Below are 22,005 nucleotides of genomic sequence, written 5' to 3'. Positions count from 1 at the left end.
CACACCATACACACACACTCACACATACCACACACACAGGCACACACGCCACGCTCACATGCACACACACACCAGCAGATTTAGAGTTACGATGTTCATTAACCTCCCTTGTTTCGTCCTGTTCCCCATCTAGGTGTGCGCCAGGCTACACTGGCAGTCCAACCAGCCCTGGAGGCTCCTGCCAAGAATGTGAGTGTGACCCTTATGGCTCCCTGCCTGTTCCCTGTGACCGGGTCACGGGACTCTGCACGTGCCGCCCTGGAGCCACAGGAAGGAAGTGTGATGGCTGCAAGCACGAGCATGCACGCGAGGGCACGGAGTGTGTCTGTACGTATACTAACGTAGCTGGTCTGTGGGCCTGGCTTCCGTGGCTGTCTCAGTTCCTCCAAGCTCGGCACCTCGGGTTTGCCTCCTCTCTGCAGCTGTCTCCCCACCTTCTGCTGTTCGCAGCTGCTCTTGCCTCCCTCCCACTGGGCCAAGAGCAGCTGAGAAAATCCTCAGCATGCTCCAGTCAACCCACTGAAGGCCTACAACAAAGCTCCTCTAGGCAAGTCTTATTTTTGCCCAGCTCAGGATCTGCCATTTTTGCCTAAAGTTGGCATTGCCTTTGTGACAGATTAAAGATCCGAGTGTATTAAATTTTTTAGAATCCTCCTGAATTTGTAATTGGCTGGATGGGCATGTTAAGCCTTGAATTACAACTGACTTCTTTCCCGGGTTTTATATAACGCTTTGTAATTTCTTCCGAAACTACAAACTCCGGACGCGGTTACAATGCAAACAAGCGTTTAAGTATTTTTCCATACAGAGTTAACGGTGGGAAGATGGATAGTTTCTCTCTCTTCCTCTCTGTCTCTGTCTATCTCTCATCTCTCCTGATTCTGGATTCAGTATTACAATTACATTGGATTCCATAGTTAAATATCTAACTCTGGGCTTTACTTATACCAATTTAGGATAAGTTATATTTTAAGGTTAGAGGGGGAACATTGAACCATGCTGTGCTTTTTCTTAAAGAAATTTCATCACATTTTATTGTGGTATTTACATATTTCAAAGTGTTTGTGCCTGCTTGTCTTCCCTATCTTAATGTCTTATGTGTCTCTAATTCTGAGCTGCATTTTAAGAAGAATGTTTGCTTGGGCTATGGCTTTATAAAAGTTGCCTCATAAACTAAAGCTGGGTTTTTTAACTAGGTCAGAACATTAAGACTGGATGAAGCATTTGGAAAGATACTTTTAAGGGGGGAGGGGTGGGGCAAGAGACTAAAGGATTGCTTGGAGGCTTTGAGCACTTGCTGCTCTTTTGGAGGATCCAAGTTCAATGCCAAACACTCTTGTGGGGAGGTTCAGAGCTGCCTGTAATTCTAGCTCCAGGGGTTCCAATGCACTCTTCTGACCTCCACAATGCACCTGCACTCATGTGCATAAACCCACACACACGTCCATACGCAGAAATAGAGATAATTTTTAAAAATCTAAAACAGGGTTTCCTTTGTATTCCAACTCTCTTTAGTGAAAATATGTAATGCTTGAGGTAAGAAGGACTATGAATATGACTCAGTGTTTGAGCACTTACATCGCCTGCTCAGGGCCTCACGGGTGACTTTGCACCCTGATGGGGAAGAATAAGTGAAAATAAGATGAGGTATTGGTATGAGGAAGAATTATAAATGGAACATACCAAAGCACTAGTTGTATAGTACTGTTATTATACACACATAAACACACATACACACACACGCACGCACGCACGCAGGCAAGCAAGAGAGTGACACAAGCAAAGGCTTTTGCCGCCAAGCCTCACAATACCAGTCCAAATCCCTGAAACCTACATGGAAGGAGAGAGGGGCCTTCCACAAGTTGTCCTGTGACCCGCACACATGCACACACACACACGTTCAAATAAATAAATAAATGGGTTTTGGTGGGTTGCCAAATATTCCACAGCGCTGCTTCTTTTTTTGGCAAATAACTAGCTAAGTTATGTATGACACCGTTCCAACAATCCTTGAACTATACATAATCAACCTTATCAATTATGCAGAACCTGAAAAAATAACATGTTTAATGTGGCATGTAAAAACTAAACCATAGCACATTAAAATTAGCAAAAGATGAAATAAAAGGATTACTTTCTAAACATTTATTTTAAAAAAGAATTGTTATTTTTCTCTGTCAGATTAGTTTCATGTTCTTTTCCTGGTGATTAATTCTTTATTTATATATTAAATAAATGTATCATAAGAAAACAGCACATCCTCGTCATGCCTTTCTTAGTTTCCATATGTTCCATCTGATGTTCATTAGCAGAAGTGCTGACCCGATATTGACAGAATCACTTAACCTTGCCCTGTCCATTTGCATTGTTCTTGTCACACAAAGATCTGTTGAACATGCTGTTCACTTCCTTTACCGTGTCCTGGAGATTTTCATTTCCTTCTGGAACAAAATGGTGATTTTCATCTCATAAGAAAATGTTAAATCGGGAGACTGTTTTTTGTTTTGTTTTGCTTTTTCTATCTAAACCTCTAGCTGCATTATTAACAGCTGTGTTGTTGGGCGGGTATTCCTTCTACAGTCTTCCTCCAGGCTTAGTGGTTCGCTCCTGCTTCTGGGCCCATCTTCCACCCTTCTTCAGCTTGACCCTAACAACTGTTACACAGAACAGCTCTGGACTTTTCTTCCCTTCTCATCTTTTACAGTTTCTATAGTTTAGGACAAAAAAAAAAGCTGTGGTTTTCTCATGCTGCTCCCCTCCCACAGCCTATGCATTCCAGGTCCTACTTCCTGCCCCTGCTTTTAGAATGGCTTATAAGACAGGACTCATTCTCAATTCTCTTTGTGAGAGACTTCTCTATCCCCAAGCTAATTTAGATCAAGGGACCAAAGAATAGATTGACCTGGTGCATCTTATCTTTGGGGCCTCCTTTATCACATGGGATCACAGTGGGCTTTTTATATTGCCCAGAGCTGAGAGTTAGGAGAAGGTCCTCAGTGCAGGAGACAGAATATGAAGAGTAAGAAGCATAAATGTTTGTACTTCTCCCAGTGAGCGTGCTGTTGAAAACAGAGTAGGTCTCTACGTAGTAAAATTTGTATGGATTATATGAAAATTTAATTTTGCTCCTTTTTATTAATTTTTCAGGAAACACAGTTGAAGTTGGCTCATACCACAGATCTAAATGTTTTGTTGTTATTAGTTATGTATTCATTTCTAAAATACTTTTCACCATGAATGGTCATTGCACATAGTACTGTGTTACACACAGGACATTTGCATAAAGATTAGGGCCTAGGTTCCTTCACTATGCTATTTCAAGAGAGCTATGTGTTTGTGGAAAGAATCCATAGGCTCACTATTTCTTTAATAGAAGATTTAAATTTAGGCCACTGTAGAGTTTAGATAACCCAGAACAAATGAAGAAATCGTGAGACGCCTGTCACCACCTAAATTTCTATAATGTCTGTTAGTTATTTATGGCTATCACTGGCCAGAAAGCCAGGCTAGGACTTCAATGTATTTAAAAAGGACTTTCCTGAGCCTGGGTGTGGTGGTAAATGCTTGAAACCCAGCACTTGGGGAATGGAAGTAAGAGACCAGAGGATGTGCAGTTCAAGGTCATCCTTGGCTGCTTCACAAGTCTGAGGACAACCAGGGCTTCATGAGACCCTGTCTAAAAAAGAAATCAGCAGGGATGGAGGGTTTCCTATAGGGTGTGATCATTGTATATATTATATTTACATGATAATAACAATAAATTTATACAATAATCTTTTCATTAGGAATAAGGAGATCCCAGGGTCTCTCGGTAAGCTAAATTTAAGCCCATCACAGTGATTAGCTTGAGTGAACAGCATCAGTGAAAGGTAACCGTCAGCACCCAGCACCTTCAGAGTCCAAGTCCAGATGTCCTGTGGCCCTTTCAGCATTCCTTTCACCACAGTCAGGTTTGACATCATAACAATGTTTAGCGGCTCATCTCGCCTGGGAGCCTTCCATTTTCTGAGAGCAGTGTTCCACTCCCTTGTATTCCTGTTCGTTCTTGCAGCATATCTGTACATGTAACTGAGAGCAGATGAGGCACACAGAGCATAGGGCAGATGATAAGTAAGGTTTAGGAGCGTGATATGAAACACACTAGGATGAGCGTGGACAATAATCAGAGAAACACACGATTTTAACTAACTTTTCAATAATATTTATATAGTATGTGAATGAGTGTGTGCCTGTGTACATGTGTGGGTACATAAGAGCTGTAGCACACATACAGAGATCAGAGAACAACTTGCAGGAATTGCTCTCTCTTTTAACCCTGTGGTGCCAGATGATCAAACCCATTTTTTGAAGTCTGGGAGCAAGCCTCTTTACTTGCTGGGCCATCTTGTCAACACAAGGTCATATGTTTTTCCCTTAGAGGCTGACTTTAAGCTCTAAAGATCATATATTTAATGAAGATCAGTACTTGTTCTTCAGAAGTTGTCTACAGAATCTTGCTTCATCGTAGTAGAAAACATACATTTGGTTGGAGCTTAAGTTAATTTCATACCTTTTCTTTTTTTCTTATTTCTAGGCATCAAACTCAGTGTTTTTTGCATGCTACCCATGCAGTCTACTACTGAACTACACCCATCCCAGATTTCACAGTTGAGACAAAGGGAATTACTTAGGACAGCTGAACAATGTTTATCCCTCAGGTGTATTTGTGCGTTCTGAATATTTTATTGTAATTCTCAGAAAGGACTTCGATTTAGTAAGTTGAGTTACACAAATCCATCTCCTCCCTAAACCCTTATTCATAATTGACATGTCATTTCATAAAATGAGAATACGCACCTACCCTGAAATTGGAGAATGAACGAGAAAGTCATTATGTATTCAATGCAAAAAGTTTTGCATGTGAAAACCAAAACTTGATTTGTTCGTGTCCTAATTCCTTAAAATTTATAGTTAACACAATAACTCATACAATGTTTAAAATAGACCATGAGTGGCAGAGTAAAATATGGAACACTTCTGGGAAACCACAATTAAAATTAGTAACTGTGGCAAAATGTTACTCCATAAAATGTACCCAAAATACTACCTTGTATCATATAAATATCAAATTCGTGCTTACTGTTCTAGTCACTGCGTAAGAAGTATTTGTGATATAACTGCATTGTTATTTATATCACAATTTATTTAAAATATAACCTATAAGTCGATACTTCTCTTATCGGTATTGCAGTAGCAATCACAAAGTGCCCTTGTTTCTGCAGTTCTGCAGAGACACAATGAAGGTTCTTTTCCTTTTAACATATTGTTTCATATCTATTTCTTTATTGGTGAGGGTGATGGTACATGGTATGGAATTCACTCGGAGGTCAGAGGACAAGCTGAGGGAGTTTATTCTCTCCTTACACCATGTAAGTTGTGGGAATCGAAATCAGATCATCAGGTTTGGCAGAGATCATTCTTAATCACCAGGTTAAATCACTGGCCCAGGATTCTTTTTCCTAATAGCTAGGTGCCAGCAGGCATCTCACCACCATAATACACAGGCCCCTGTCATCATTAGAATACTGTTGATCATGCCACAGTGACAACCTTGTGCCATAAGCAAATTAATGCACTGGACGGTTGACTTATGGAGACTGCTGGTCCTTAATGCTTTCATCTTAATCCTGCTTTTATTTAAGTGTAAGCTAAGCTCCACTGAGATTTGTCACTCTGGATAAAACCAAAGTATTTATCGACTCCCTGCCCCCCCCCCTCCAAAGAGTAGAATCACATATTAGGTAAGATGAGATGGTTTTTCTAGACATTATCTCATAACCCCTAGAATGAAAATGCTACATATAGGATGTATTTTTATAAAGATGACCTGGGCTTGTTAGTTTTCCTGTGGACTTGACACAAGCTTGGGTCATCTCGGAAGACCGATTCTCAAATAAGAAAATGTCTCCATCGATTGGCCAGTAGGAAAGTGTTTTGGTTTGGTTTGATTTTTTGTTTTTGTTGTTTGTTTTTATTGTTGAGGATTGATATGGGAGAATCCGGCCCACTATGGGCGGTGCTGTTCCTAGTTGGGTCTGTAGTGTACAAGAAAACAAACTATGAAGAGCAAGTCAGTAAGCACAAGTCTTCCACAGCTGCTGCTTCTTCTGTTTCTGTCTCCAGATTCCTGGATTGAGGTCGTAGCCTGACTTCCTATCATGATAAATTATAAACTATAAGATGACATAAACCCATTCCTCCTCAAATTGCTTTTATCATTGTGTTTAGAAAAGCAGAAGAAAACAAGCCAGAACAAAACCTAACGATTCCTTTGAACACTTTGGTTATTTTTAAAAGCAAGGTATTTTGAACATCTCCTTAGTTTCTGTGAAATATTTCCTTGGCTTGAGATGAATCATATTTTTCATAATTAACTCGAATTTTAGATACTTTATATCATTGAAAACCATCCTCAGGTTTTCCCTACATTCCTCGTCACTTAAAGTTTCTGCGCTCATTTTTTTTACATTCCGATCCATTAGCCATGACTATTTTGATCCTCACCAAACTGCTGTGAGCATCAGATGAGAGAGTGATGAAAATGTACTTGGGCACTACGATATAGCTGTTATGCAGACAAAAGCTGTATTCCTGTGGTGTTTACAAGAATTTACAGTTCCATTTTGTTTTCTGAAAAACCAAATCATCCCTGAACTGCAATAAGCTTGTCTTTTCTGTTTTCTTTTAATTTAACATTGTTTGTGTGTGCCCTGTGAGCACACGTGTGTGTGCTTATGTGTGTGTGTGTGTGTGTACGTGTGTTCTGGATGTGTGCTGGCATGCGTGCAATTATGTGCCCATATATGTGGAAGACAGAGGATGACTTCAGCTGTCATTCTTCCTCAAGCTCTGTCCACCTTATTTTTGAGACAGGGTCTCTCACTGGCCCAGGACTCGCTGTCATCCACCTGTCTCACATATGCCTATCATATCTGGACTTTTAAGTGTGTTCTGAGGATCAAACTCAGCTCCTCATGTTTGTGTGCCAAGCACTGTACTGTCTACGCTCTCTTCTAGCCTTACTTTCCTTGTCATACATAATTTTATTTAGTTTAAATGATATATACATTTGTATCTCACAACCTCTATATGTACAAATTTATGAATCTCTGCCTAAATTTACATTGCTGTAAATTTGGGAGACTAACTTTGTTATCTGATGATACCAGAGAAATTAGGGTCCCTTCTTGGAATTCTTAGTCTCATTAATAAAAGGATTTAAGAACAAACTTAAATAGAAACCCTGGGATGGTATTATTTTAAAAAACAAACAAACAAAAAACAAACAGGAGGAGGTAGATGAAGAGGAGGAGGAGGAAGCTTTAAGGTAGCAAGCTATAAATTTCAGCAGCTTTCCAGAGGAGAAGAGAAAGAAGAAAAGGTGATGCTATTTGAGTTAAAAAACAGCTTGGATACTAGCCACAGGTGAATAGGCAGCCACACAGCAGGGAGGTGGGCTTTGGAGGAAAAGTAGAGAAGCCTACAGTACCAAAAAAAGCAGAGTGAGGCTCTGATGAGTATCAGAAATAAAAAGACAGAAGAGAAGGAAAAGGAAGAGTTACCACTAAGTCAGGATTCAGAAAGGCACTCTGACCCAGCACAGTCTCAAGGTGGCTCACAGGCACTATTCAAGGTGACAGGAATTCTGGGAAGTAAAAGTACATTATCTCTGTAAAGGGATATGCCTCTTTTGCATGGCTTAAGGTGAATCTGCCTTCCTCGGGGTCCTCCCTTAGCTAGGCCATTGACCTGCCCAACTGGATTAACTCTAAGCAAGGAGACCATGCCTGTTTAAGCCTAGCCCTGGAGGCAAGGAGCTAACTGCTTTCTCTTAATGGGCCCTCCGGTGCTATTCGAACGCTTGCTGCACACTTTTTCCTCTAATGAAAGAAATAACAAATGAATGATCCTTTTATATAAGACTGAAATCAAATTCTTATATCAGGTACTGACTTATAAGTGAGAAAGTATCACCAAATCTGTTTTTAATAAGGCCGAAATCTGACAATACAGAATTTCCTCTTTTGTTGTCTTGTTTCTTAAGCCTAGGACCTCATGGAATCCCCTTGGGATGGTTTAGCATTCTCGATGTATCTCAGGCTAGCTTTGAACTACTCGTTCTCCTGCCTTTTCCTCTGGAACACAAGGGTTGTAAGTGTGAACTATCTGCCCTGCTTGAAAATTCCTTTTTCAAGGGACCAAGGGAAAGATAGACAAAAAATATAAAATAAAATAAACCAAAACAAAACAAAAAAACTGAGGTCCAGAGATATAGCAATGTCTTTCAGTTTTCCTAATTAATTTAAAATATATGTATTATGGCATACATTTTATCTTTTGTTAAAAATGTGAATTTATATTCATTTATCCCTAGTTGATTGGAGCAGACGATTTATGTATCTCTACATAAAATTGGTTAAAGGTTTTGGCCTTTTCCAAGTGCTCAGTGTACTCATTTCAGCTTCAGCTTCTTTGGCTTAAATGCAGTTTGTGAATTTTTTTTGTGACAGTAAGCCAGTAATTACTATGCATGGGGGATTCTGGTAGAAATGCAATATTTTGAACTAATTGCTAACAGAACGATGTGTAGTATCAGCCGCAGGATTTGCCCCTTACTTGTGCCCAGCTATAACGATCTGAATTTAGTGCTGCATTTGTTAATATTAGACACAAATTTTTTCTGACACTTTTATAGGCAAAGACTCGGAAACATTTAGTCATGTAAAATCTAATCATAGTCTTGAAATATTTGCTTTTACTTTCATGCATTTTCGGCAAGCTCTCGCTTTGTGAGCTTATCTGTATCATTGAATTAGGAGGATGGTTTAGAGAGGTTTGGAGAGTGTCCTGATTATGAGATAGGTATTAATTTACACAGCCATCTTGTCAGACAGCCATTGTTTACAGAATGTGAACACCCCACGTCTCCCTCAGCTCCTCAGATCTTCCTATCAGAGTGAATTAAATTTGTTTTTCATTTGCATGCCATCTCCAATGCCTGTTGCCAAACACTTCATACATCTTAAGGTCAAATCAAAGCAGCTTGTGGCAGAAGTAAAATACTTCGTGTCAGAATAAAATGACAAACCGCTGTGTACACGGCGCCACCCCCACCAATGTGTATACCTTGAAACACCATAAGTGAGTTGGGTGGAAGCTTTGAAAAATCGCCCCCCGTGGCTGTTGTATTCAAAAGTCTTTCTGAGCCGTGCACAGGGATGTGAGTGTAACACCTGGAGCATACTATAAAACTTACCTTTCCCTTCAGAAATCCACTTTACTTTGTTCCCTCGGAAGCAAATACAGAGGCAATGACACAGGACCTACTAGTAGGACCCAGAGACATAAAATGGCATGGACAAATTCTCAGAAAGGCAATCAAGTACATTTCCTTTCAATAACTGAAGAGGAACCAAAGCAGAAGGGCGGGAGTAGAATAAGCGGAGGAGGCTCAGTCTCCATGTGCCTCTTGGCTCAGCAATGTGTTCTGTGGAAGATCCCAGAATATCAGACAATGTCTGCATGAAAGTTCTCAGGTTGTTCATGTATGAAATAAATGGGAAAAAAAGATTGCGGGTCCTTTTCTTGGAAATTCCAGGAGCCACCCGGTAAAGATCCTTCCGCAATGTTATAATAAATAATCGAGTCTGATTTATTCTTGGAAATAGATAAATTATAACAAAATAAATAAATTAGGGAAAGGACAATCAAAGGATCCCTGCCGAATAAACAACACTAAAAAGCACAGTGAGTCAGCATGCTAATATCTTTTGAGACCTAAAAAAAAAAAAAAAAAAAAAATCAAATTACTACTTATATTTTGCAAACGGTTTTCATAAATTCAGCTTCACTGGAATCAAACAGAACTTAGCTCACTAGGAAAGGAAATCATAATGTTTTTCCATAGCTCTGTGTGTATGTGTGTGTGTAGACATATGTGTGTACATGCATGTATGGGTACCTGTGGGAGCCACTTGCTGAGAATAGAACCAAAGGCCATTTGTGAGGTGGGGAAGAAGTGCCTTGCCACTGAAGAGTTTCCAACCCCTTAATACCATTAAGAATTGTTACAGATGCATGTTTTTAAGTTATTGAGACTTAAAAGTCCCTAGTATAGATCCAAATACCAAGCCATAACTCCAAACAGTGGGCGGATATTGCTTACCTCTTAATTAAATGGAGAGGTCCCATCTAGGAGCAATGACATGGGACTTTCTCTCTTCCATGCGGCCTGGCTCTTAATGAGGCTAACCTGGGATCATACTCTAGGTAACAGAATTCTAAGAAGGTGAATGTAAAATCTTTGAATCCTTGAGGTGGAGACCTAGACCAAGAGAGACAGAGAGACAGAGGGACAGAGGGAGAAACAGAGAGAAAGACAGAGACAGACAGACAGAGAAAGAAACAATTCTTGTAACATTCTATGGATTAGAATATAGTGCAAAGCCCCAAAGATGGTGTTCTGCAGCCCTTATCCCTGTCTACAGGCTCTGGCATTCCTTATGCTCCTCTTCATGTTCTTTAACCAGTGGAGGGAATGCAATACGTTGTCTTCTTTAGATCTGAACACTCTGTTGTTCCTTCTCAACATCCGTTACAGCCAAGTCTCAACCACAGTTGAGCCAAGCCTTCCCATAGTTCCCTGGGAACATAGGCTTCTCTGATTACAGCTGAGAGTAATGTCTATGGGCATGAATAAACACACTTAGAAGGTGGCTGAAAGCTATGTCAGTTGAGTTAAACACCATGTTTTTTGTTCCCCTTAGGCCTATGACCTCTCTCACCATAGGGTTTTGAGTGGGTTTACAGAACCAGACATGGATTCTCTCCTGTGAAGTAGAATTCTCTCTGCAATGCTGCCAATACCTTCTCTCCCCCATTGCCTGCACAGCACCTTCCAGCCTTGTGAAAGCTAAGCCAACAGGGAGGGAATTGTCAGCTCAGTTCCAAGTTTTCTCATGCAGCTACTGTGTATCATCATCTCTCTGGCAGTAGATTCTTATCATCTAGTTCTGGAGGGTGACCAAGAAGAATAACAGGAGTCTACATTGCTTTGGAGAACTCTATACTTTGAAGTTCTCCAGAATCTAGAGTTTCCCTAAACAAACACCTGTAAGGAGATATCCCACACTTGATGTTATGATTTTGTGTAACAACCCATAGCTTGTTGACAGATTTTTTTCCCCTCAGTTGGAAGGTATTTCCCCTCTAACTCAAGATTTAGAGTAAGTTGCAGATTTTTAGTTTGGTCACAGGATAGTAGACTTCATACTTCATTTTGGCCCTCACCCCCTCCATTCCCACTATCCCCCTCACTACTTTCATGTTAGCTGTACTATACTATCTCCCCTCCTTTAAGACCTCTGGCTTTTACAGGAAGTGAAAATTAGAGAACTGGAAGTGTGGATCTGTAGTTGAAAGAGAACACACGGTGTTTGTTTATCATGCCCAGGTTACCTTTTTCTACTTCTGCCCACGTACATTCAAAATTTATAATTTCCTCTACTGGAGCTGAATACAGTTCTGTAGTGTGTACATAGACCACATTTTCATGGTGCATTCATTAGTTGATTGACATCTAAGCTGATTCTGTCTCTTAGCTCTTGTGAGCTGAGAAGCAGTAAACAGATAAGCAAGTCTATCAATAGTGAGGTATAAAATTCTCTAGGTGTGTTCCTAGGGGTATGACAAGAATAACCATCCTTCTTCATTTCAGACAGCCTCTGCCTCTTTAGTCACCAGGCTGCTATATTTCCCTACGACTATTTTCTTATCCTGTCTTGTATTCCTTATACATCTATGTGGCTCTTTATTTGTGATTATACATGCCATTCTCACATTCAGATATTTCCTAGGTGACCAACACCTTTCTCTCTCTGATTCCAAACTCCAACCTCCCTGTTTTTTTCACTCTTCCATGAATGTGTATAATTATGCCATGTGCCTTCTTCAAATGTTAACCCTGTTATTCTTTGTTCCAAAAATATTTTCTTACCTTCTTTAACAAAGATAATAATGCATAAACCATTATTATTTTAATTGTGTACAGTATCCTAGACACTGTGACTAAGATGTTTATGGTCAGCTCTGAAGTCAAGGAGAAACAATTTATAAATATGTAAATAAAAAATACAATATCACAAGGGTTAAATTGGTAAAACATGAAAAAGTCAGGAGTGACTTATAACTTAATAGCTCACTTAGAAGTAGCTTCTTCTGTTGCTAGGCTTCCCTTCTGAGAAAGTCAGAAAGGAAGCCTGAATTTGACCTGAACACTTAGGCTGAAGATGAAATGTCCCACACCAAAAGCATAGCAAGCAAAATAACTTCCTCTTTTGGGCATTGTGCCTCCTCACCATTGTGCCATCATATGGCACACTCTTTCAAAACTGTGGCTGTAAGAATTTACTAGAATCTTTTAGAAATGCTGATGACTAAAGTTTTCATGGAGCATTGAACCCAAATCTCAGGAGGTGAAGTGTGGAAGGCTGAGGCCAAAGCATACTGGGAATCCCCGTGACTGTGCTGTGTACCCCAGGATGAGAACCATTGATCTCCAGATGTCTGCCCAGGCTTTCCTGTGTGAGCTACATGGAATCTTTCTCATTGTAGCCTGTAACTGGTAGCATCTCCGGGTCTGCATGTCTGTTAAGCTCCCAGGCTGTGCCAAGACTCCTGGTCTACCTGTTACCCACAGTGTCATGCCCAAACCTATCATATAAGTGTCTCTTGTGATCTTGTAGGGAAGCACACTCTCAGCATGAGAATCACTGAATTCTATCACCTCCAGAATCAGAAACCCAAAAGGTAGCCTAGTCCTGTGAAGATCTAAAAACATCCTTCCCTCACACCCCAGTGGTTCAGAAGCCCAGTGGAGTTGAGGAACCACACCAAGGACCTTTACATCTTTAGACCAGCCAGCACTTCAACCTGTCTTGTGATGTGTTTTCTACAATAGCTGAATGCTGACAGGTCTTTGGAAGCTCACACTGCCCCAGGGTGTGAAAAAGCCACTGTTCTTTCTTCCTCCTCTTACTTTGTTCCTGTGATACAAAAATTCTTTTTTCATCCTAGCTGGAGCAGGACAGAGACGTGGTTCTTGCTCTAGACTTCTGCCCCTGCCTCCTGAGCCTCCTGTGCACTCACTTGTAAAATGTCAGGACTCACTTAGGAACTCAGATAGCCTGCCACACTTGTACTCGCCACCTGCAAGGAGCTGATTTGTTAAAAGCCCTGCTGGGTTCTTAGATCCCTGGGAAGGGATATGGCAGCTCACCTCTAACTGATGTCCCTATCAAAACAATCACCCTCTGTACTGCTTTCCTTTGTTTACAAGCTTCCGTTAATGGTTTTCTCTCCATTAAGTGCTCAGGGGAGTGCTGTTTAGAGAACTAATTGAATTCTTGCCAGTGTGGGCCATGAGCCAATGCTGCTCCAGAACTCAGTGTTTTCATATTATATATTTTTCTCTCTTCTAACACGGATGAGATTTTGATCAATCAGCAGACTAAAAGACAGAATTTATATCTATATCTATATCTATATCTATATCTATATCTATATCTACATGGATTGATGTATGTGGCATAATCATGACTCGCAGAGCCCCGGGTTCCAGTGCTGCATAAACTAAGCATAGCAGCTCATGCCTCTAATTCCAACATTCAGAAGGTAGAAGCCAGAAGATTAACATTTTCAGGTCATCCTCAGCTACATAGCCAATTCAAAGCTAGCCTAGGCTATATATATGAGACCTTGTCTTTAAAAAAATATGTAAAATTTTTACATGTATACTGTTACTTTTTCCAAAGAATGAATATGTGTTCTCTTTAGAAACTATGATGCTACTTTTAAGTTTAATTTGATAACAAACTAACAAAAGTCCATTTCTCTTTCTACCAACTCTACCACCACCCTCTCCACCTCTATAAAGTTTGAATCGTTCTTCTTTCTGATCACTAAAAATAATATGAATGATGCTAAGCAATGCCAGTTACATAAAGATTAGACTTTACCATTGGAGGCTGTATTTACCAGACTGTCTAAGGTTTATCATCAGGGTAGAGATTTGTGGAGCTGTACAAATTTTATCTATGAGAGATAAAATGCTTGGGGAAAGAAGGAGATGCTGGTCAAAATGGTAAACATCAAGGGAAGGGAAAAAAAATCACAGAAATGTTTGTTCCTTTGGATTTAAAAATTCCGTCTGGGGTGAGGAGAGGGCTCAGTCAGTAAAGTGCTTGGATGATCGTGAGGACCTAAGTTCGTATCCCCAGCATCCACATACAAGGCTGAGTGGGACAGCATTCTCCTGCAATCGCAGCTTTGGGGAGGCAGACACATGATCATGTCTGACGATTGCTGACCAGCCACCCTAACCAGAATGGTGACCCCTGGTCCAATGAGAGTAATAAAGACACTGAGCATGGACCTCTGGCCTGAATGAGCACAAAGAGTGCCCACATGTACACCGGCACCTGTACATACATGCAAATATGCGCAAGCACATGCAAAACCTTTTTACCATATATCAAGATAGTGCTTGTATACGTTTCTCATAGCATGTGAAGCCTTGGCAGGAGAAATTGCTACAAATGCTGTGCAGTACCGTGGAGAATGCACAGCCCACGTGTGTATAGTGAATGCGCTAATGCACCGTTCTCACGGCGTTCTCACGTCTTGCCTTCCCTTTACCAGTTCTGCAACATGCTTCTCCCTCCCTCTCCCCCCTCCCCCATGCAAACTTAATTTGCTCTTCCTGTTTGGTCCCTCTAGTCAGGTCATCCTCCTCTTGTTTTTCAGGTTCTGGGTGAGAGATATAGCTTGCTCTTCTGTTGTCCTCACCTTTCTTCAGCTGCCATCGCTGTGGTAGCATTAATTACCTGAGTGGCCCCTCATCCTCTCTCAGAGAATTATGCTTGGGTCATAAACTGTTGCGTGGCTGGAATCTTTGGATGTCTGGCTGGAGCGTTCGGTGTGAGCAGGTGTTTTTTGTTATTCCGCAGTTTGTGGAGACGAGTGCACAGGCCTTCTTCTCGGAGACCTGGCTCGCCTGGAGCAGATGGCCATGGACATCAACCTCACCGGCCCGCTGCCTGCTCCATATAAGATTCTGTATGGTCTTGAAAATACAACTCAGGAACTCAAGGTATGTGGGTGCACGAACACCGGCAGGCCCAGGGAGGCTTCCCAAATGGTCTTCGTCAGTAGTACATGTTCCTTTCACTGCCCTGACCCAGGAAAGCAAATGCAAGAAAACACCAAAACTGATGTTTCAAACTGGAGAACTGCACAATGCAGAGTGCTATTAAGGACAAATACTCTTTTACCCCCTCTGTTTGGCCTAAATCAGTTTTATTATGTGACTTAAATATGTGCAAACATAAAATCAAGTATGTCCTCCTTATACTTATAGCTCCATAAAATCAAAACAAATTAATCCTCACGAAAGTCTGCAAAACCAATAAAATTCAAATTAAAAACATTACTCTAAAGTAATATGATTTTGGCTGAGAGTGAATTGCTTCTTGCAAGGAGACTATGATAGCGACTGCATCTCCTCTGGTTCTTACCGCTGCAGGTTCTCCATTCCTGCAGTGACTAGCACAGGCAAAATATGTACTCAAATTGACCTTTGACCCATGCAAATGCAGGACCTAAGATCAAGTACTAGCATGCACCACTTGGTTGCCTCTCCTGGATAGCTTTTACTACCCTCTATTATTACTGAGAAAGGACAAACAAGATTATAGAATGTTGTACAACATTGAAAGTCATCCTGGAGGTACCTGAAGGCATTCTAAACTATTGTAAGACTATCGCGCTGAATCTGTAAAAGGCTACCAAGCAGCATTTGGGGAATGAATGTGGTTTACAATGGGGCAGAAGTCAGCTGCATGCAGTCACTCAATTATCTAGTGCTGGAAAAGGCATAGGATCCTGGGTACACTCAGTTCCCTGTGCTTGTCTTAATGCCTCTGATTTTCCCATATCTTCATACCTTTGGGAAGCTTACATAGATTCTCTGCTGAGGACCTCCTCTATCAGTGGACTGGAGGAGGGGCATGGGAGGAGATGAGGGTGGGATTGGGAGGGGATGAGGGAGGGGGCTACAGCTGGGATACAAAGTGAATAAACTGTAATTAATAAAATGATAAATAATTTTAAAAACTAAAAAAAAAAAGAAAAGAAAAATTAGTTAAACAGCCAGGATTGGGGTGGGCAGTGATGGTACATTCCTTTAATTCCAGCACTTGGGAAGCAGAGGCAGGTGGATTGAGGCCAGCTTGGTCCATAGAGAAAGTTCCAGGGCAGCCAGGGCTATAAATGGAGACCCTGTTACAAAAAAATACAGAAAAAATAAAAAGAAAGATTAAAAATAGTCAAACAATAATTAAGCCATTAGCAAAAAATATATAGTTACCATGTACTTTCTAAAGATTGAAGCACTAAAAAAAATGGGAAAAACTAGTCAGATTGTGGTAAGTAGGGATTCCACCAGTAATGAGACCACAATTTTGTTGGGACCTGAATGGCAGAGACAGTTTTAACAGGAAGAGAAGTGCTGTGCAAATGAGGCCAGGAGGAAGACATCTTCACTCCATCATGAGCTGGTGCAGATACTTTTCTAGGGGATAGATTCTTTAACAGTCTTTAATCCTCACCATTGTCTTAATGACAGCAGTAAAAATAAGCAATATTTGTTGAGAAGCTATATAATTAAAATTCCATATGTATTCTAATACACAACAACAAACAAACAAATAGCAAAATGGGAGTTTTAAAGAACAGTTTGTATCCCCCTAAGCTTCTGTGTTGAAATTGTGTCATAGTCTATTTAATTGCTTTAACAACATGCCAGAAACAGCTAGCTTACCAACAACAGAACCACATGTTTAACAGTTCTGCTGGCTGGAAAGCCCAAGTTGAATGTAGACTCAGTGTCTAGTAAGGGCTCATTTCTTGTATATGTGTGACTCCTTGGTATGGCCCCAAATAGCAGAAAGAAATAGTGAGCTCCCTGGATATATTTCAGAGTACAATCCCAAGCAGAAGGGGGCTCCTCCCTCATCACTTAATCACTTCTCAAAGGCACACTTACTAATAACATTACCTTATCTATGAGCATTTCAACACATCATTTTATGAGCTACACAGTCCTCATTCCCATCATGGGAGTGTTTTGAAATGGAATCTTTGGGAGGTGATTATTGGTAAATTGGGGAATGAGGAGGAAGCATTCATGATTCAATATTAGCCACAGAAAAATGAGAAAAGGAACTTTCTCTTCATCAGCCATTTCAGAACCCAGGGAGATGATAACCAAGAGCAGTTTCTCACCAGCAACCAGCTCAGTTAGCACTTTAGGCTGTATGTTTTGTTCAACCCAGCTAGTCTATGATGACTTTTGTTGCAATCATCTGAAATGACTAAAACAAAGGTCCCTTGTTAAACAGTTTTAGATAGGAAAACTGAAGCATAGTGGAGTTTTGTTTGAAGCTCAATTACATGGCTAGTAAGTGTGGAGGTGAGATTTCAGTAGACGCTGTATGACTCTAGGGCCACTGAGACTAAACATCTTTTCCAACCTTAAAGAGACAAAAATAACTCGTGTGAGAAAATCTAGTCAGCCAGTATTGAGGTCTCCCTGGCACCGACCATGTTCTTGCTCCTCATTCTTGCCTAATCGAGCCACCTGCAAAAGGCACACATATGCATTGGACCTGTCTGGCAGACATTAGAAATCAGGCCTGCATGGGCAAGATAAGGCTGAAACCCTAGAGGACAGGGCAATCTAAAGGACAACCTTGAAAGCCAGGCCACAGATCTATTTACCTCATAGTCTCACATTCAAGAACACAAAGTACTCCATGGGAAGGAGGCTGACCAGTTATTTTCCACAAACCTAGAAAGAGGGCAGACTAGAAAATAAATCTAAAAATCAAATATTTCAGTTGGACATAAACATCTTTAAAAATAGTATGTAATCAGTGGAGAGGGAGGTTCCTAGAGGCCCCTGTAAGAGCCTCCACCCATGAGCATCATTAGTACCTAAGGCCTCTGTCACTTCTGTCTCTCCCCTTCCTATGTCTTAGAGTTCATGAACAGTTGGTAAGCTCTGGTTTTTCTTCATTCTTTATTTTGATTCCTTTTCCATAATTTATCTATTATTTGAAAACATAGGGTCCTATTTTGATGTTTTGCAACATTTGAGCGAATATATTTTCTTGTGTTATGGTTCCCAAGTTCTAGTCAAAGGCCACCAAAACAATACACATGATGCCAAAGCTGGGCTTCTTAACTCTCCATTGTCATCAAGCTACATAGGTAATCATGCAGTGTGGTATCTAGTCAGAGGGGATAAAGAATGACGTACTATATTTAGGCTTGGACTTGGCCTCCATGAATGGAACAGGTTTCTGGATGTAGGAGCTTGCTGTCAATTTAGCCATTAGAAAGTGCAAGTAATTCTCTAATCATAAATTTTAGTGACTCTTATCTAGAAAATAGGAACAGAGGGTTGCTAAAGTTGAGATTAATAAGGAGCAATGATCATTAGTCGTGAAATGGGGGTTAAGTTATTTTTGTGATATGTACAAGGATGTGAAGATGTCTACCCTTTGACAACCTTATTGAGCACACTAGTTTTCATTTTATTCATGACTATCACAGTGATCCTGTCTAAAAATAGTGTCAAGTAGATTGTAAAGGAATCTGGCCCAGCTGTGTGTGTAAGGTCAGCTCCTACCAATCTTGACCACAGGACCACCTAGCAAGCAAGGGCCTTGTATCAGGGGCTTCTCTCTTTTTTGCTTGTAAAGTGCAGTTATGCCAATTGGAATGGGAGCCTTAAGAAATCCAAAGATCCTTTTAAACTCAACTTATAACAAGTTGATGATCTTTTGTTACAGACTCTCTGATGTCAACATTTGCTAATCCAGAAAATGGAGTAACTTTTATCTCACGGAGTTTTTATAAGAAGTTAATGAGGTCTCTTTGTGGGGCTCCTGTGCCCTCTGGGTCCTTCTATCTCCCCATTCCAACAAAGCCAAAAAAGCTGGGCCCAGGGAGGACTGCAGAGACTGATGCATCAACCAAAGACCATGCATAGAGAGGACCTAGACCTTCTGCTCAGATGTAGCCCACAGACAGCTCAGTCTCTAAATGGGTTCCCTAGTAAAAGAAGAGACAGTCTCTGATATGAATGCAGTTGCCTGCTCCTTGATCACTTCTCTCTGGTGGGGCAACCTAGCCAGCCCGCAGAGGAAGAGGATCCAGGCAGTCCTGATGGGACCTGATAGGCTAGGGTCAGACAGTAGGAGGGGAGGACTTCCCTATCAGTGGACTAGGGGAGAAGGATAAGGGAAGAAAAGGGAGAGGGGCTGGGACTGGGAGGGGAAAGAGGGAGGGTTCTACAACTGAGATACAAAGTGAATAAATAATAATAATAAAATTTTTTAAAAAGAAGTTAATGATGGAAAAAATAAACAACAACAACAAAAAAACTTCAGTACCTAGTAATCTCTCAGTAAACTGCAGCCAGCCTTAATATTTACCTGCATGTTTGCTTGTTAGTCGGTGGGTAACTGCCCACTTACAGAAGCGGCTCTTCTATTGAGAACCGAAATGCTAAGTGTTCAATGTATACAGGAACGGTGTGCTCTGTTCGACCTTAGGATGACTGCCAAACCACTTACTAAAATGTATATGGTCTGAAATCTTTTTCAGCACCTGCTCTCACCCCAGCGGGCACCGGAGAGGCTCATTCAGTTGGCAGAGGGCAATCTGAACACGCTCACGATGGAAATGAATGAGCTCCTGACCAGAGTGAGTTGGAAAAGCTGTGACGTTCCTTAAAGCACACACATCTTAGGACATTAGTTTCCTTCAAATTAAAGAAAACGACACTGATGTTAAATGACACTGATGCTCTGAAATATTCTTTCTAATTCACAACTTTCTTCCTGAATTCCAGGAATAATGGGTGGCTAATTTTTCTCCAAAGGAATTCTTCTTTTCCAGCAGTCCCCTCCAAACACGTAAACAATACCTGAGGTTGACATACTTCACATTGGCCAGGGGAAAAGGTTAAGGGTGATTGTGTTTTTGGAGGGTCTAAATTTAGTAGCCTTCATTGTAAAAGTTTTTTTTTTTAATCAATTCTAAGTTTCAAAAACTCTGTCCTTGAATATAAAGAAAAACCAATGAAAATTCTTGTTGTTTCTTTAATCCTCCTCCTAAAAGTATCTGCATTTTTATAGAAATACAGTCTCAAGCAGTACTCCTAAATGAAATCTTTACTGTCAAAATCTGGAGCGTTTAAGACACCATTTAGAGTCAGGATGTAAAAATCCATGCTGCTTCTAGCAGACTTTTCCCAGCAACTGGCAGGTCTAAATTATCAAAACTGCAAGAGGCTTCTTTTTACCATTGGAGCCCGAGGAAAACAACATAAAGTCTGCCATCTCGTGGACAGAAAAGTGCATGCACGTGGAAGCAGGGCTGCAGCCTGGGAGCCACGGGATTGTAGATTTAAATGACAAAGAATGTTAGAGTAAGATTTTGGAGACTACCTAGTCTATGTCAAAGAAAGGCTTAACGGGGAAAATACATTAGCAGTGGCAATACAACCTGCTAGAAGTCAGACTTCTGAGCAGGCCACAGCCCCAGATTCCCACGGGCCCCTCTGTTTCCCTCCAGCTGCTACTGATTCAGGGAAACTTCCACAGGAAACTCAAATGGCCTCTAAACACCTGTTGCTAACCAACAGACCCGAGATTCCAAATCACATTGGAGACCCCTTTCCAAAGACTCGGCCTACCCATGAGGACAGAACAGAGCTTCCAGCTAAAGTTCATAAGACTTACACTGACCTAATTTCCATAGTAACTTTTGACTAGTTACATGAATGTTACCAAATAAGAGAGCTGAAGAGAAGCCTTGCTAAACTCAGTTCAGTTCAACTCATTTCCTTCTGTTTTCCACTCCATCCAAAGCCCAGGTTAAGGGTTGGCAGATGAAAAATATTAATGAGACTTAACCATCCTGCCGGAACTGTTGGTCGCGTGTGTATGTGTGCGTGCGTGCGTGCGTGTGTGTGTGTGTTTAGTGTATTCAGGATGATGTAAATACATGCCAATGCATAATAAAGCATGAAATAAATGAACAAAAGCATACATGAGAAATGCCTAAAGCTGGAACAGCTTCATCGGGTAAGGAACAATTAGGAAAAAAAAGCCCATGGAACAAACAAGTAGCCTGTCACTCACCGGTAGGTTACTGGGTCCCACTGGCTCAGGTGCTATGGCAGAGCTGCAGATAAATGTGCAACAGAGGCTGGCTGCCTCCCTGCTCTCACTGAACTCAGTCTAGAAACAGAGGACTGTGTCACCCCAAGCTCCAGATCTCTTCCTCGTCTCCCTCGTCTCTCCTTGCACTCCCTTTTTTTCTTTTCAGCAGACTGCATCTGTATGTCTTTAGAAGCCTTTTAACAACAGTTAAAGTCTCCGTGCAAACTTGGATGGACCGTGCAGAGTTTCTACAAACCTTCAGCCCCCCCCCCACACACACACTCACAGCTGCCCCACTGTCCGCCTGCCCAGCCAAAAAGGGGAATTTGTGCTTGTCAGTAAAGCCACAGTGCTACCCTGTCATTATCCAAAGTCTGAAACCTGCTTTACCGTTCACCCTTGCCATTGCACATTGCGTACAAACTCAGAACAGCCAATATCCACCACGATCACATACAACAGAATACATTCGCTCCTCCCAGGGTCCCTCCGTAGTGTCTGTCACCTTGGCCAGAATGCCATGTAATTGGAAACATAGAATGCAATATTTTCAGACTGGCTTTTTTCCCCCCGAGTTATACACACCTGAGGTCTTTCTCCATCTTTACATGACCTAGTACTCATGACTTTTTGGCTTTGAATAATATCCTACTGTCTTCATGCATCACAGTCGATA

The 22,005-nt window shown here is 41.1% G+C and overlaps 1 protein-coding gene across 1 annotated transcript in view; it reads left to right on the top strand.

Moving 5' to 3' along the window:
• Lama2 (laminin subunit alpha 2) overlaps positions 1 to 22,005 on the top strand; it is a 602,337-nt gene that overhangs the window by 430,217 nt on the left and 150,115 nt on the right. Inside the window, exons 32-34 of the mRNA XM_055599236.1 lie at positions 134 to 327; positions 15,045 to 15,187; positions 19,768 to 19,866. Coding sequence (XP_055455211.1) covers positions 134 to 327; positions 15,045 to 15,187; positions 19,768 to 19,866 — 436 coding nt within the window. The remainder of the gene's footprint in view (positions 1 to 133; positions 328 to 15,044; positions 15,188 to 19,767; positions 19,867 to 22,005) is intronic.

The sequence above is a fragment of the Psammomys obesus genome, unplaced genomic scaffold (assembly GCF_907164565.1).
Source record: "Psammomys obesus unplaced genomic scaffold, mPsaObe1.curated_primary_1811, whole genome shotgun sequence".
Lineage (NCBI taxonomy): Eukaryota > Metazoa > Chordata > Mammalia > Rodentia > Muridae > Psammomys > Psammomys obesus.
This window is presented reverse-complemented; position numbering and strand designations above follow the sequence as displayed.